Source organism: Ictidomys tridecemlineatus, chromosome 3, assembly GCF_052094955.1.
Source record: "Ictidomys tridecemlineatus isolate mIctTri1 chromosome 3, mIctTri1.hap1, whole genome shotgun sequence".
NCBI lineage: Eukaryota > Metazoa > Chordata > Mammalia > Rodentia > Sciuridae > Ictidomys > Ictidomys tridecemlineatus.
In genome coordinates, this window is record NC_135479.1 from 77,047,485 (window position 1) to 77,064,160 (window position 16,676).

The following is a 16,676-nucleotide window of genomic DNA, read 5'->3' on the forward strand; positions in this document are numbered from 1 at the left end:
CTATGTAACTATATTGTGGTACCTGTTATGAAACCTCATTCCCATTGGGTACTATTTTAAAGTGTCTACTGCTTTGAAATGTTTTGAGTAGGGGACTGGACCCATATCTCTTACATTGTAATAGTATGTGTGGTTATTGGATGTTTAATTGGTGTTTGCTTCTATCAGGAGCTTTAAAGCAGTTAGTTAACTGGGGTTATATGGAAGGCTGGTCCTTGTTAGTGTTTACCTCAAAATGATTGTCATTCTACCACCACACAATTTCTTTTCTAGAATGACAGGCCTTCAGATTACTTAAAGGTACCTGATAATTAATTATTCTTTAAAAGCCACTTCATAATCAGCCAAGCATACTGTAAGGAAAACACCTACTGTGTTTCTCAAGCAGTATGGAATGAAATAGGGGTAATGCAGATTATGAACATTTATATCCAGAGGATATATGAATATTCAGATATTTTACTGTGGCTGTGGAGAAGTCAATTTCACTTCCAAATATACTGTGCCTTTTCTTTTATTTAGTAAGTTTCAGAAGGAAATAATAAAGAGCCCAGCAAGGTAGCACTCGCCAGCAATCCCAAAGTTGCTGATTTTTTTTTTTTTTTAATTGCTCCCTACCCCTTTTTCCTTTGTATTGGGGATTGAACCCTGGGTGCTCTACCACTGAGCTACATCTGTAGCCCTTTTTATCTTCAATTTTTGAGACATGGTCTTTCAAAGTTGCTTAGGGCCTCACTAAGTAGCCAAGGCTGGCCTTGAATTTGGAATCAGCCCCCTGGAGTTTCTGGGATTGTTGGCCTGTGCTACCTTGCTGGGCTCTCTATTATTTCCTTTTGAAACTTACTAAATAAAAGAAAAGGCACAGTATAGTCATTCCTACAGGTATTTGCCTGGTCATTAAGTGGAGGACAGCTTAGTATGTTACACTATTTTGTATTTGTGGATCACTTTTTTCCCCTGCCCCTTAATACTCTTTGCAGAAGTTTTTAGATGTGAGTTATAAATGGAAAAATTTTAAATTTATTACCAACTCACTGCTCAGCTGTTCTTTGCTTTAGTTGTCTTGAGAGGCAAAGTACATGACCCATCTAGAAATGCACACAATTTTAATTTCTGTTATTTTTAACTCTGAGCAGTCCTAAACTTTAAGTTCTGTTTTTCCAAAATCCTAAAGGAAGACAGCATTGTCTTGGAGAGATCTCAGCTAGGTTCATAACTCCAGAAACTTCTGTTGTTTCCCCTCCCCCCCTCCCTCCCTCCCTTCCTCCTCCTTCTCCTCCTCCTCCTCCTCCTCCTCCTCCTCCTCCTCCTCCTCCTCCTCCTCCTCCTTCTTCTTTCTCTCTCTCTCTCTCTCTCTCTCTCTCTCTCTCTCTCTCTCTCTCTCTCTCTCCAGAAGATAGAAGTTCTGTTTCAAATTGCAAATTACTCTGAACCTTAATAAGAAATTTCAGTCTGGAACAAGTTTTGTGTTTAATAATTAGAGACTTGTGCTTAAGTTTTTAATTTGGGAGATGAGAGTCATTTGAGGGTGACCTGATTTTTTTATGTAGTTGTCTGCAGCAGTTTGTCTTGTGAAAGATTATTTACCTTGTCCTCTCCCTATCTTTTATTATGAAAACTTGGAAATATACAGAAAAATTGAAAGAATCAGTGACTCCATAAGTTAACATTTTTATTTATATTTACATAGAACTGTCCACCTAGACATCTCTTTACCTTGTCCCCTTCCTACCCCAGAAAAAACATGACCTTAAGCTAATTGCAGTGGCTATACACTTGTGATCTCAAGGACTTGGGAGACTGAGGCAGGAGGATTGCAAGTTCTCAGCCTTAGCAACTTAGCTAGACCCTGTCTCAAAATAAAAAATAAAAATCGCTAGGGGTATAGCTTAGAGGTAAAGTGTCCCTGGTATTTTATCCCCAATACCAAAAAAAAGAAAGAAAGAAAGAAAAAAAGATCATTACAGCTAATCAGCTAACAGTAAAGTGATGAGAAAGGGGATAGGGAAGGAGGGAAGTAGATACACATACACAATTTTTGATACGTTGTAGACAGAGTATAGCAGGTTGGTAAAAGAGGGAGAATAACCTGGATATACTACAAACTTCTAGCTGTAGGATACAAACACACAATTCCCATTTAAATCACTCCCCTTAGAGGTTTACTGTTGGGTCAGGAGGTAAGAACAAAGAAAGTACACCATTTTGCCAAGTAGCCCACATGAATCCTTCATTGAAGATTAATAATGTGGGATGGCCTGGCTAATGGAGTTCAGAAGAGGGCATATAATACCAGAAATCTAGGGCACTTTACAAAGGCTTCTAGGAAGAAATGGAACTGGAACTGGGCCAAGAAGTAGGGAAGAACCAGAGAACAACAAATGTACAGGGGTCCACATCTGAGGTTCTCTCATGTCTGGGAGAAGTGACAATGTGGTGAAGTGCTAGCTGCTCATTGAAGCCTTTCTTTCGGGTAATTGGACAATGAGCTGCCCTCTTTGTAGTGCTTAATGCCAGACCCTGCCCTTATCCAGACCTGACCTATTCCTTCTTTCCTGAGTGTTCCAAGTCAGCCTCCCTCCAGGGTTCAACCCTTGTTGCTCATGGTGTATGGATCATATACTTCCATATGTCTCTATGGCTCCCTTGCTTCCTTCTAGCCTCTGCTTAGTAAGAACTTCTCAGCTAACCCTGTATAAAAAAAGCAGCTCCTCCTGGTATACACCAGTCCTTCACATTCTTTACATGCTTTGTTCTTCCTGCTGTGACTAGAATAGTGCTTGTGATTATAAATACATATATGTACATGAGTAGATAATATGGGTTCAGGGCTTTGGTGCACAGGAAATGGGTGATGCAGTAAGAAATGAACAAATGGGATCCCTCAGCTTTTTTTTTTTTTTTTTTTTTGATACTGGGGATTGAATCCAGAGATACTCTACCACGGAGCTATATATCTGCAGTCCTTTTTATTTTAAGGGTGTTCTAGTCAACTTTCTGTTGCTGTGACCAAAGACCTGAAGAGAACAACTTAGAAGAGGAAAAGATTTCAGAAGTTCAGTCTACAGTTAGCTGACTCCATGCCATAGCTCTGAGTCCAAAGTGAGGCTTGACATCATGGCAGAAGGATGTGGTAGAGGGAAGCAGCTCAGGACATGGCAAACAGGAAGCAGAGAGAGAGAGAGTTTTCCACCAAGAACAAATTATAAACCCTAAGGCAAGCCTCCAGTGACCTACTTCCTGTAGCTACACCCTATCTACCTATAGTTACTTCCCAGTTAATCCGAATCACTGGATCAATTTACTGATTAGGTTATAGTTTTAAATAATTGAAATCATTTCAGGTCTCAGCATTCTTGCATTCTCGCTCACATGAGTTTTTTCAGGGAGAGGGGGCTTATTCCTAAACCATAACAGGTAGGGTCTAAGTTGCCGAGGCTGGCCTTAAACTTGTGATCCTCCTGCTTCACCTTCCTGAGTTGTTGGAATTATAGGCACTTAACATAAATGAGAATTCTGAGGTATATGCTTTTGTTTTTGTTGTTATTACTTTAAGATATTTTCTTGTCAAAGTAGCCATGAGAAGTTTGAGCTGGCAGAGCTGCCAAAACATGTCTTGGGTAGTACAATCATAGAGAAGGTTGAAATTGGATATGGTTAGCTTGCTTTACTGCTTAGAAAAACCCTAGGGAATTCATCTTAAGTATATTTTTCTTTGAAAGATTTGTGCTGTTAAGTGAAACCTTGGTGATTCTGATTCTTCTTGTCATCTCCAAGGACCCCTGCAGTGGACCATGAGTTGGTAATGCACACTGAGTACCACTGGGAGCCATGTCAGACGAATCCGCCTCAGGGAGCGATCCAGACCTGGACCCGGACGTGGAGCTGGAGGATGAGGAAGAGGAGGAGGAGGAGGAGGAGGTGGCAGTGGAGGAGCATGACAGGGATGATGAGGAAGACCTGCTGGATGGTGAGTAGTAAAGGAAAAAAAATTTTTTTTTTGCTTGTGGGAGCTTAGTGTTAGGTCATCCATATGAGAAGACATAGACTGAGAACTTAGCAAATGTGAACTCTTAATGCTGAATCTCAGAAACTGGATTCTTGTCTTCCACGTAAGCCTTGTTTTAGTACTGGAAAAACTTTTAGTGTTGAACTCATCTTTCACAACTGTAGAGCTCAGGTCCAGAGATTGAAAGGTAAGGTGCATTTGCCCAAGTCATGGTGGAGCAATGGCAGAGTTTCTGTGGTGATGTTTTGCAGACTGGGGGTAAGGACCCTTCAAGTAGGTGAAGGGTTGACTGTGAGTAGTCTTGTGGGTTTTCTGAAATCACACTCACAGTTCTGCTTATGTGTATCTGATTGTATTGTCTGGAGAGAGATTCTTAGGCTCATACCCCTGGAAGCTGACTTCATTTTCTATAGTACAGCTCTGCCTCCTGGCCACTTCTAGTGACTGTCAACTGCTCTTGCTTGGGAGGGGACTGCATCATCATAGCTGGTAGGCTTCCTTTAAGTTCCTCTTATTTGGTTTGCTTAGCCCTTCCCACTTTCCCCCCATTTCTTAAAGTGTCATGGAGCTTTTTCTTTTCTTTTTGTTTGTACCAGGGATTGAACCCAGGGGTTCTTAACCACTGAGTCATATCCCCAGTTCTTTTTGGTATTTTATTTAGAGACAGGGCCTCACTGAGTTGCTTAGGGCCTCACTAAGTTGCTAAGGCTAGCTTTGAACTCTTGATCTTCCTGCCTTAGCCTCCCAAGCCCCTGGGATTACAGGTGGGCACTACTGTGCCCAGTTGAACCTTTTCTTTTCATCAAATATTAGCTTATTTGGGCAGTTACATGGCTTTTCAATGAATTCTGGCCTTTCATGATATAGGATTTAGTTATTCATAATACTAACTGAGGAATAGAGATTTTCTCTGTTCATAATAGACCCACCCGCTGTGGAACTAAACATTGCATTAGATCATTATCACTTGAATCTGAAGGAACATAGGAAAATGTGCTCCATTTTTCAGATTCCAGGAAGATGAGCAGCAATCCATTCTCTTTGCTGATGTTACTATCATCATTTTTTATTCAACCATTCTAACAGCTTCTATATGGCTCAAATTAAATTTCTTTATACTGTCATTGTATGTTATACTGCCCAAATATCTGCTCTGTTTCCGTCTTACTTCTAATAGGGAAATGGCCATTTCAGTTTTATTTGGCCCTGATGGCAGCAGTTTCTCTATTACTAGCTTATTCAGTTGGAGTCTCCCCTGAAGTGATTCTGTTGTTTGTTTTATAAGGCAGGAGTAGAAATAGTGGAAGACAGTGATGATGTGATAGTACACCATCTTCTCTGGCTTTCATTTTTCTGGTGTTAAGAGTCCCCAGGTGTCTGAATCAGTTTTTTGCTTTTTATCATTTAGCTTCTGAGAATTATATTTTAGATAGCCCTAGGACTCCTGTAAGGTTCAGATCAGATTTTTGGTGCTGCTAATGAGTATGATGGATATAAATAGAGTCTCCTCCCTCTTAGCTTCTTGGAATCTTCTTGCCAAAAGCTTAATGACAGTGGGTATCCATGGGTTCTATATCTGAGGATTCACTCAGCTGTGGATTAGAAATATTTTTTGGGAAAAAGTGTCTGTGCTGGATATACAGAAACTTTTTCTTGTCATTATTCTCTAAATAATACAATATAACAACTATTTGTGCAGCATTTACATTGTATTAGAAATTATAAAAAAATCCTTATTTTATAATTTATAGTACTGGGAATTGAGCTCAGGGGTGTTCTATCACTAAGCTATATCCCCAGCCTTTTTAAAATTTTTAAATTTTTTTTGTGGTGCTGGGGATTGAACCTTGTGCATGTGAGGCAAGTGCTCTACCAACTGAGCTATATCCCCAACCCCCCAGCCTTTTTAAATTTTATTTTTGGGCTGGAATGGTGGCTCCGTGGTAGAGCACTTGCCTAGCATGTGCAAGGCACTGGGTTCGGTTCTCAGCACCGCATATAAATAAATAGAATAAAGGTCCTTTGACAACTAAAAAATATTAAAAAAAATTTGTATTTTTGAGACTAGGTCTTGTTAAATTGCTAAAGCTGGCCTTAAATTTGCAATCCTACTACTTCAGCCTCCTGACTCACTGGGATTATAGGTGTCTTGCCACCATTCCTTGCCAGAGATGATATATCAGAGGATGTGCATAGGTTATATGCAAATACTCTGGCATTCTATATAAGAGCTTTAGCATCTGTGGATTTTCGTATTTGTAGAGGGTCCTAGAACCAATCCCCTGAAGATACCAGGAGATGATTCTGTTAAAAAATTATATGCTTTTAAAATGTGATATACATATATATATATATATATATATATATATATATATACACACCACATTAGAATAATAGAATATTATTTAGACATAAAGAAGTAATGACATAAAGAAATTATGACATTTGCCAATAAGAGGGTGGAACTGGCGAATATTATGCTTAGTGAAATAAGCCAATACCAAACAACCAAATGCTGAATGTTCTCTCTGATATGTTGATGTAAACACACAAAAAGAGAGGGAAGAGTAGAAGTTCATTGGATTAGATAAATGGGAATGAAGGGAAAGGTGGGGGGATGGGAATAGGAAACGTGGTATAATGAATTGGACATAACTTTCTTATGTTCATCTGTATCATGTACAACCTCTAGAATGGGAAGTTAGGGGCTGGAGATGTGGCTCAAGCGGTAGCATGCTCACCTAGCATGCGTGCGGCCAGGGTTCGATCCTCAGCACCATATACAAACAAAGATGTGCCCGCCAAAAAATAAAAGATTAAAATCCTTCCTCCCTCCCTCTCTCTCTCTCTCTCTCTCTCTCTCAAGACTTTACTATTATTTATTTAGAAGTTTAGCAAGAATTTAATAGTGATTTGTCTCAGAATAGTAGAGCTATGCAACTGGGGTTTTGTTGTTTGCATTGCTGGGAATCAAACACAAGTCCTTGGCAAATGATAGATAGGTGCTGTACCTACCATTGAATTATACCCCTACCCTGCAATTAGAGTTTTTAAAGAAAAGAATATTTATTCTATTCTTGGATTAAGTAATCTTAAAACATTGATATGATTTATTTCTATCACTTATGAAGTCCAGAGTGATAAAAAAAATTTCATTAGATACTGTCTGTACAATTTTGCTTAAACACCTGTCTTGTCCTTCCTTCCTTGGCTTGTTATCATCCCCCAGTCCTAATGGACAAAGCAGACAACTGTTCTAAAAATAGGGCTGGGTATGGTTAAACATGCTTGTAATCCCTGTGATTTAGGAAGTTGAGGCAGGAGGATTTTAAGTTCTAGGCTAGGCTGGGCAGTTTAGTGAGATACTATCTCTAAATAAAAAATAAAAAGGGGGGCTGGGGATGTGGCTCAAGCAGTAGCACGCTCGCCTGCTGGCATGCGTGTGGCCCGGGTTCGATCCTCAGCACCACATACAAAACAAAGATGTTGTGTCCGCCGATAACTATAAAATAAATATCAAAATTCTAAAAAAAAAAAAAAATTCTAAGGTACCACACACCAAAAAAAAAAAAAATAAAAAAAAGAAAGAAAAGAAAAATTTATGAATGGCTTTGAAAATCTGGTCTTAGCTGATAGAGTATAATGTGGCCTTTTTGTTTTCCACTTGGGATGATTTTTGCCTTCAGAAGATGGTTTACAATATTTGGTAAAGACATTTTGCTCGTCATGATTCCTGGGGGGTGAGGAGGGGATGCTACTGGTGTCTTATGGGTAGAGACCAAGGACACTGCTAAACATCCTGCAATGCATAAGAAAGCCTCGGTACCCACTCCAACAATTATCTGGCTCAAATATCAATGGGTACTAAGATGTGAGAAACCCTTTTAAAATGAAAAATGTTACTTCAACCCATTTTATTTGAAGTTTCATCTCTGTTGGATAACAATAGCTTTCTTGTATATATATTTTTGTCATAGTTTACATAAACATCTAAACAATATTATTCCTTTCAAAGAACTGTCTTTTGGCTTTTGTAATATCCACTGTTGTGTTTATTTTCTTTGTAATTTCTACTTTATAATTTTCTGTCTACATTGTTGGGCTTATTTTGACTTTCAAACTCTTAAGCATATGCATAGATTGTTAATTTTCAAATTTCTTTTTCTAATATGAGTACTTAAAACAATTAATTTCCCTTTACTGCATTTAGACATTCTTTATTTTACTAAATAGTTCTGACAGTCTTGTCTGAAAGGTGAGGAATATACATTTTACAGATGAGGAAACTGAGTCTCAGAAAGGAGATTGGCTTACTTAATATAAGTTAGCAAGAAAGTAGCAAAGCTGAGCTTTTGGTCTTCAAAGCGGTGTTTTTAAATTTTTGTGCAGTACTAGGGATTGAATTCAGGAGTACTCTACCATTTAACAATATTCCCCCAAACATTGATATTTTTTATTTTGAGATGGGGGCTTTTTAAGTTTTGCCAGGCTAGCCTCAAATTTGGGATCCTCCTTCCTCAGTCTCCTGTGTAGCTGGGATTACAAATCAGTACTACCATAAGTATGATAGATGCTAGAGAATGATGAACTATCTTTAATATAGTACTGGAAATATTAGGGGGATGACCAGAGTGAGACTGGAGAGATAGCTTGTGGTTACACTATGAAGTTAAGAATTTGTTTTAGAGGTAGCACAGAATTAATGGAAATTTTTTACTGAGGAGCATTCATTTGACCTTTGATTTTCATCTGACTTTTGATTTTCATCTGACCTTTGATTTTAGAAATGTTACTCTAGTAGTTTCCAAAGACATGACCTGTAAACAGGGAAGACCAGTAGGTCTGTGGTAGAAAACTGTAGGAAAGGGTAATGAAGATTTAATCCTTTTGGGTCAGTTGATCTGGACAAGAGGAGTAAATGGTTATACCTCTTGCACTGGAATACATAGGACCTAGTCACTCACTGGATGTGTAGGGCAGGTTGAAGTGGGAATAGGTAAAGCCTGGGAGGATGATGAGATCTCTATAAATGCGGGAATACCAGTATAGGAAGTGTGTGTGGTGGGTTCTAAATACTTTTGGCTTTGCTTGCAGTAAGTGAGGATGTTGTCTGTCCCTTGATATTGAACTTTGACACCGACTTGTGGAATATTTGTCTAATTGGCTATAATAATAGTACATGGAGGTTTTGGCTATTGGAGAATAGCACCATGACATTACCTTTAGAGCAACTCAAAAGTGAGGAAATGAGAGTGCTTTTTGTTTATAGCATGTCATGGGACTTATGGCATATTGTGAGGCATTTTGGATTTAGCTTGTCATTTAGAGAAATGATGGTTCATCATTCTCTAGCATCTGTCGTACTTATGGTAGTACCAATTTGTAATCCCAGTTACACAGGAGACTGAGGAAGGAGGATCGCAAATTTGAGGCTAGCCTGGCAAAACTTAAAAAGCCCTCGTCTCAAAAAATATCAAGGTTTGGGGGAATATTGTTCAATGGTAGAGTACCACAGAATTCATTCCCTTCTTTTTTATTCCTCCTGATGTCTGTGCTGTGGGGTTTCCTCTTTTGAAATGGTGGGGAGAGGTGGGTGTCAGCATCAGGTTCCCCCCCACACTTTAAAAAAATTTGTTCTTTTTAGATATACATGATAGTAGAGTGCATTTTGACATATTACACATACATGGAGTATAACTTACTCTAATTAGGATCCCATTTTTGTGGTGGTACATGATATGGAGTTTCACTGGTCGTGTATTTATATATGAAAATAGGAAAGTTATGTCTGATTAGCATCAGGTTTTGAACTTCTATTTCCTTATGCGATGGCTTTTCTTCAGTATTTTCTTCTAGCTCATTTCAGGGCCAATCTCTTCCCCCAGATAAAGTACCATGAACTGTTTAGATGAAGGAAACTCCTGGGATAATTCAATTTTTTGCCGCCCTCCCCCAAAAAAAGAAAAGAAAAAGTTTGTTTCTGGATGCTGTTTAGTGTATGATCCAGTGAAAGTATGGTATGGCTTATGTATGCACAGGTAGTGTTGTATGTTTTCAGGACTTTGCTAGGAATTTTTTATGTGTGTCTTATTATTCTTAATTTTTTTTTTTAAACTGGGGATTGAACCCAGGGTCACTTACCATTGTGCTGCATATCCAGCCCTTTTTATTTTTTAGTTTTTACCTTGAGATAGGGTCTTACTAAGTTGCTTACGGCCTTTAAATTGCTGAGACTGGCTTCAAATTTTCAATCCTCTTGCCTCAGACTCCTCCTGCGTTGCTGGGATTATGGGTAGGTGCCACTGCACCTGGCTAATTTTTTTTTTTTTTTTGGTGTGTTTTGCTGGTTCCTTGATGTTACTATACTCTTAAGACTGCAATAGACTCTTCCTTGATGGCTCTTGTAATTTTAGGTGATAAGAGTTTTTAGATGAGAAGGTATATTTCTAAGGTTCTGTCAGTCTGTATAAAAATCCTAACATCATTTCTCCAAAGTAGTATCTTATCTCCCTGAAATACAGAGACATGGGAGAATAATGGCAAGAGGAAACCCGGGTTTAATATGCACTAAAAGTTGAGGGGCAGGGAAAACTCTTAGAATTTAATATGTTCACTTTTTTTTTTGTGTTGCTGGATTTTGAACCCAGGGCCTCATGCATACTAGACAAGTCCTCTATCACTGAGCTATATCACCAGCCCTAATATGTGCATAATATGGCCTTCATAATATTTCTTATTAACATTCATCTGTATTTATGGATCCAGTTTCTTCTTTCATCACTTCAAAATTTCATTTGTTTTCCAGGTATATATGATAAATCATACTCAATAATGAGATTCCTTTTCTTTCTACCATTGTCATTATATTTAGGGTATCCTTATTCTTGCAAGAAAAAACAGATGCTTCTATTCTTTTCCTCCAGTGCTTTTAGTTGGTTACCTGTGCCTGTACTCTGACCTTTCTCTATTCTCTGACAGGATCTAAAGCCGCTACCACAATTTTCTTCTGAGAATACTCTGCTCATCAAAGCTCTTTGGTCCATGTTGTGGAAATACTGCTTCAGATAAGACAAGAGTAGGCTTTTTCTAAAGAAATTTTACTGGGGCTGGGGATGTGGCTCAAGCAGTAGCACGCTCGCCTGGCAAGCATGTGGCCCGGGTTCGATCCTCAGCACTACATATAAAGAAAGATGTTGTGTCCCCCGAAAACTAAAAAGTAAATATATAAAAACACTCTCTCTCTCTCTCTCTCTCTCTCTCTCTCTCTCTCTCTCTCTCTCTCTTTAAAAAACAAAAATACTGGACAACAGACCAAAGCACAAACTAGAAACTACAGACTTAAAGAAATTATGTGGTGGCACACACCTGTAATCCCAGTGACTTGGGAGGCTGAGGCAGAGGAGGATCAAAGGCTCCAAGTCAGCTTCAGCAACTTAGTGAGGTCCTAAGGAACTTAGAGAGACCCTGTCTCAAAACAAATGAAAATGGTAAGGAATGTGTCTCAGTGATAAAGTGCCCCTAGGTTTAATCCCTAGTATTTGCCCTACCCACCCCCCCTAAAAAAACCTAAAGCAAACAAACAAAAATTCATATTGTTTATTCTAAGAATTATTGCTAAAGGGTTTTATTTGCAAACTTAGTTCCTCAGTTTTTTATCAGAAGATTGACGAAGTGTCAGATTGGGGGGTTCAGTTCTTTAACTATTAAGAGACTTAAAACTTTTTCATAATAAAAAATATGACATAGAAATCAGAATTCACATACATTGTTAAGATAAAATAAGATCTTTTAAAATACATTTTAGAGTAAGGTTTGATTGCTTTGGATGGTACTTGGACATTTCCAAAGGGAAGAGGACATTTTTCTGTTGGCTTTTTTTTTTTTTTTTTTTTAAGGATCCATATTCACACTCCATGGAAAAGTTTGAGGGACCCTGGTTTAAATTAACCCCAACATCTGAACACAGACTAACTTGATGGGCACTTTTTTTTTTTTAAGAGTATGAGGTTCTTTTTAATTTTATTCTTGTCTGTTTTACATATCAGGGTCCTAGGATTCTAGAATTGTAGTTCAATATATGGTATGTTCAGTCTCCTGTGTAGAACCTGCTTCATAGCCCAAAACACTAGCCTCCCACTAAATTTTGGCCTGAGGCCAAACCCTTACATCTTGGACTACTGAGTTAGTAGAAAATTAGTCTCCTTTTCAACTCCTAGGTTTCTGATTCTCCTGCAGGAAGCTTTGCCGCAGTCTGGCTGGGCACAATTCAGGAGCCACTTGTCAAAAGAAACGAACTTTATTTTTAGAACCACACAGGCCAAACAAAACAGCTCCTCAGGAAAAACCCTCAGAGCCCAACTGCCACCACCAGCTTCCCACAAGCCTCTCACACCAAACACAAGCCTCTCTCACTCCCACAATCCTCCTGCTCTTCAGGCCGATTGGCTGGGTCGTGTGGGCGGAGCCAAAGAAGTCCCCCAATGAGCAGCTCCGTGGTCTGAAAGGGCAGGGAAACAGCCCAATGAACATCACTGCAGAGGAGCCCATCAGTTGGCAGCTAGAAGTTTGCTGGGGCCGCTGTGAGCCAATCATCAGCTGGCAGTCTGAAAGGGCGGGGACCCAGCTCAATGAGCATTTCCAATGAGCATCACCACAGAGGAGCCAATCAGCTAGATTTTGCTGGGGCCCCTGTGAGCCAATCATCAGCCGGCAGCTGGAAGTTTGCTGGGGCCTCTTGGGGGCTGTGGCTCTCAACAAGCTTGCTTTTTCTGTGGCCCCCTTCTGTTTGTTCTCTTTGCTTGCAATTTGAAAAATCAATGTAACTGCCCTGGGGTGGGGATAAATTTGGTTGTTTAAGAATCAGAAAGTTAGAAAGGCCATTGTGGCTGGAATGTAGAGTTAGTTGCAAAGCTAAGGGCAGAGTACCTTAGGATAAAATAATAAAGGGACCTGAGGATGTAAGGCCAGTGGTGGGGTTAGAGATATGCCTGAATCCTTGGTTTTCTTTTCTTTCTTTTTTTGTTACTGGGGATTGAATTTAGGGGTGCTTTAGCCACTGAGTTACATCTCTAGACCTTTTTATTTTTTATCTTGAGTCAGAATCTCACTAAGATGCTTAGGGCCTTGCTAAGTTGCTGAGTTTGATCTCAAATTAGTGATCCTCCTGCCTCAGCCTCCCAAGTTCTTGGGATTACAGGCATATGCCACCGTGCCAGACTTATTTGCTTCTTTCCTAACAGATGCTATTTCAGACTCTCACTTGAGTTTGGGGCATATCAGTAAATAGCAACTGTCTGCAGGAAAAGTCATGCTGTCTGAGTAGTTAGAAGCAGAAAAAGTATAAGGAATCCCAAGTTTTAGCTAAGACCAGAGTTATATAACTCTGATTTTAGTTAAAAGATCAGAGTTTTATAAATTTTTTTTATAAAAAATTGCACACAGGAAGAATAGTTTCAGCAATCTAATGGATCTGCTTTCTGTCGTTAGTGTTTAGTTTGTATTTTCTAGAATTTTTATATAAATGGAATCACATAGTGTGTTTTTCCTTTCTTTCTCTTGCTGACAGTCTGGCTTCTTTTACTCATGGTAATTATTTTGTGATTGATTTATGTGTTCTTTTGTTCTGGATAGAGACAGGGAAAGATGGACATGATTTTAGGGACAAAAGTGGATTAGCAGAAAAAATGGCTGTGAATAGGAGAGCACTCAGGCTCTGAGTGAACGCATTAAGACTGGCAAATGGCAGGCATTAATATCTCTCCATTATATATATATTTATCTCTTTCTCCTCCACTTTTATTTATTTATTTTTAAAATTTATTTATTTATTTTAATTAGGTATATATAACAACAGAATGTATTTTGACTCATTGTTCACAATTACAGCACAACTTTTCCATTCTCTGATTGTACCCAAGGTAATGTCGTACCATATGTAGAGTCATACATGTATCTAGCGTAACAATGTCCATCTCATTCCACCATCTTTCCTACCCCTCCTCTTTGCCCAGAGTTCCTCTGTTTTTCCCATCCCTCCACCTCCCCATTATGGATCAGCATTTACTTATCAGAGAGAACATTAGGCCTTTGGTTTTTGGGGATTGCCTTGCTTTGCTTAGCATGATATTCTCCCAACTCCTTCCATTTACCTGCAGCTGTAATATTTTATTCTCTTTTAATGCTGAGTAATATTCCATTGTGTATATATACCACTGTTTATTTATCGATTTATTTATTGAAAGGCATGTAGCCTGCTTCTGCGGTTTAGCTATTGTGAATTGATGTGGTATAATCATTGATGTGGCTGCATTAATATAATATGCTGATTTTAAGTCCTTTGGGGTATAGACCAAGGAGTGGGATAACTGGGTCAAATGGTGGTTCCATTCCAAGTTTTCTAAGGAATCCCCATACTGCTTTCCAGGTGGTTGCAGCAATTTGCAGTCCCACCAGCAATGTATGAGTGTGTCTTTTCCTCCACATCCTCACCAACACTTATTGTTGTTTGTATTCTTGATAACCGCCATTCTGACTGGTGTGAAATGAAATCTTAGTTTTGATTTGCATTTATTAATTGCTACAGTTGTTGAACATTTTTCATATATTTGTTGATCAACCGTATAGATTCTTCTGAGAAGTCTCTGTTCAGTTCCTTAGCCCATTTACTGATTTGGTTATTTTTGTGTGTGTGTATTAAGTTTTTAAAGTTCTTTATATATCCTGGAGATTAGTGTTCTGATGTGAGTGTGGCAAAATTTACTCCCAAAATGTAGGCTCTCTCATTACCTCTTTGATCGTTTCTTTTGCTGAGAAGCTTTCCAGTTTGAATCCATCCCATTTATTAATTGTTGATTTTATTTCTTGCGCTTTAAGAGTCTTGTTAAGGAAGTCGGGCCTAATCTGACTTGATGAAGATTTGGGCCTACTTTTTCCCTCTGTTAGGCTTGGGGTCTCTGGTCTAATTCCAACTTTGAGTTGAGTTTTGTGCATGGTGAGAGATAGGGGTTTAATTTCATTTTGCTGCCTATGGATTTCCAGTTTTTCAGCACCATTTGTTGAAGAGGCTATTTTTTTCCAATGTATGTTTTTGGCTCCTTTGTCTAGAATGAGATAACTGTATTTATTTGGGTTTGTCTCTGATCTTCTTTTTTTATATATTTATTTTTTAGTTGTAGATGGACATAATACCTTTATTTTATTTTTATGGGGTGCTGAAGATCGAACCCAGTGCCTCACATATGCTAGGTGAGTGCTCTACCTCTGAGCCACAGCCTCAGCCCCTTTGTGTCTTCTTTTCTATACCATTGGTCTATATGTCTATTTTGGTGCCAATACCATGCCCCTTTTGTTACTATAGCTTTGTAGTATAGTTTAAGACCTGGTATTGTGATGCCTACTGCTTTACTCTTACTAAGGATTGCTTTGGCTATTCTGGGTTTCTTATTTTTCCAAATTAATTTCATGATTGCCTTTTCTGTTTCTATAAGGAATGTTGTTGGGATTTTTATTGGAATTGCACTGAGTCTGTATAGCTGTAGCACTTTGGGTAGTATGGCTATTTAAAAAAAAATATATATATATATTTAGTTGCCAATGGATTTTTAACTTTATTTATTCATATGTGGTGCTGAGGATCGAACCCAGGGCCTCACATATGCTAGGCAAGTGCTCTACCACTGAGCCACAACCCCAGTCCTAGTATGGCCATTTTGACTATATTAATTTTGCCTATCTAACATATCCTAGGCAAGTGCTCTACCTCTAGAAGATCTTTCCATCTTTCAAGGTCTTCTTTAATTTCTTTCTTTAGTGTTCTGTAGTTTTCATTGTAGAGGTCTTTCTCCTCTTTTGTTGCCAAGTATTATATTTTTTTGAGGCTATTGTGAATGGGGTAATTTTCCTAATTTCTCTTTCAGAGGGTTAATCACTAATATATAGAATTGCATTTGATTTATGTGTACTGAATTTATATCCTGCTACTTTGCTGAATTCATTTATTAAATCTAGAAGTTTTCTCATGGAGGTTTTCTAAGTATAGAATAATGTCATCAGTGAATAATGATAGTTTGAGTTCTTCTTTTCCTATTTGCATTCCTTTAATTTATTTTGTCTAATTGCTCTGGCTAGAGTTTCAAGAACTATTTTGAATAGAAGTGGTGAAAGAGGTCATCCTTGTCTTGTTCCAGTTTTTAGAGGGAATGCTTCCAGTTTTTCTCTTTAGATTGACGCTGGTCTTGGGTTTAGCATAGATAGCTTTTACAATGTTGAGGTATGTTCCTACCATTCCTAGTTTCTCTAGTGTTTTAAACATGAAAGGGTGCTGTATTTTGTCAAATGCTTTTTTTGCATCAATTGATATAATTATATGATTCTTATCTTTAAGTCCATTGATGTGATGAATTATATTTGTTGATTTCTGTATGTTGAACCATCCTTGCATCCCTGGAATGAACCTACTTGATCATGGTGCACTATTTTTCTCCATTATATTTTAGCTGGAGAAAGTTTGCATTTTGTTCTGAACATAATTATTTTTATAGTACTGGGGACTGAACCCAGGTACACTCTATCACTGAGCTACATCCCCAGTCCTTTTTATTTTTAATTTTTGAGATAGGTTTTTGCTAAGTTTCTGAGGCTGACCTCAAACTCATAATTCTCCTGCCTC

General features: G+C 38.4%; 1 protein-coding gene across 2 annotated transcripts in view; it reads left to right on the forward strand.

Moving 5' to 3' along the window:
* Positions 1-16,676, forward strand: part of Rad54l2 (RAD54 like 2) — a 144,673-nt gene that overhangs the window by 74,029 nt on the left and 53,968 nt on the right. For both annotated transcript variants that reach the window (XM_078043265.1, XM_005326972.5), the window contains exon 2: positions 3,778-3,970. In XM_078043265.1, coding sequence (XP_077899391.1) covers positions 3,832-3,970 — 139 coding nt within the window. In that variant the 5' untranslated portion in view covers positions 3,778-3,831. The remainder of the gene's footprint in view (positions 1-3,777; positions 3,971-16,676) is intronic.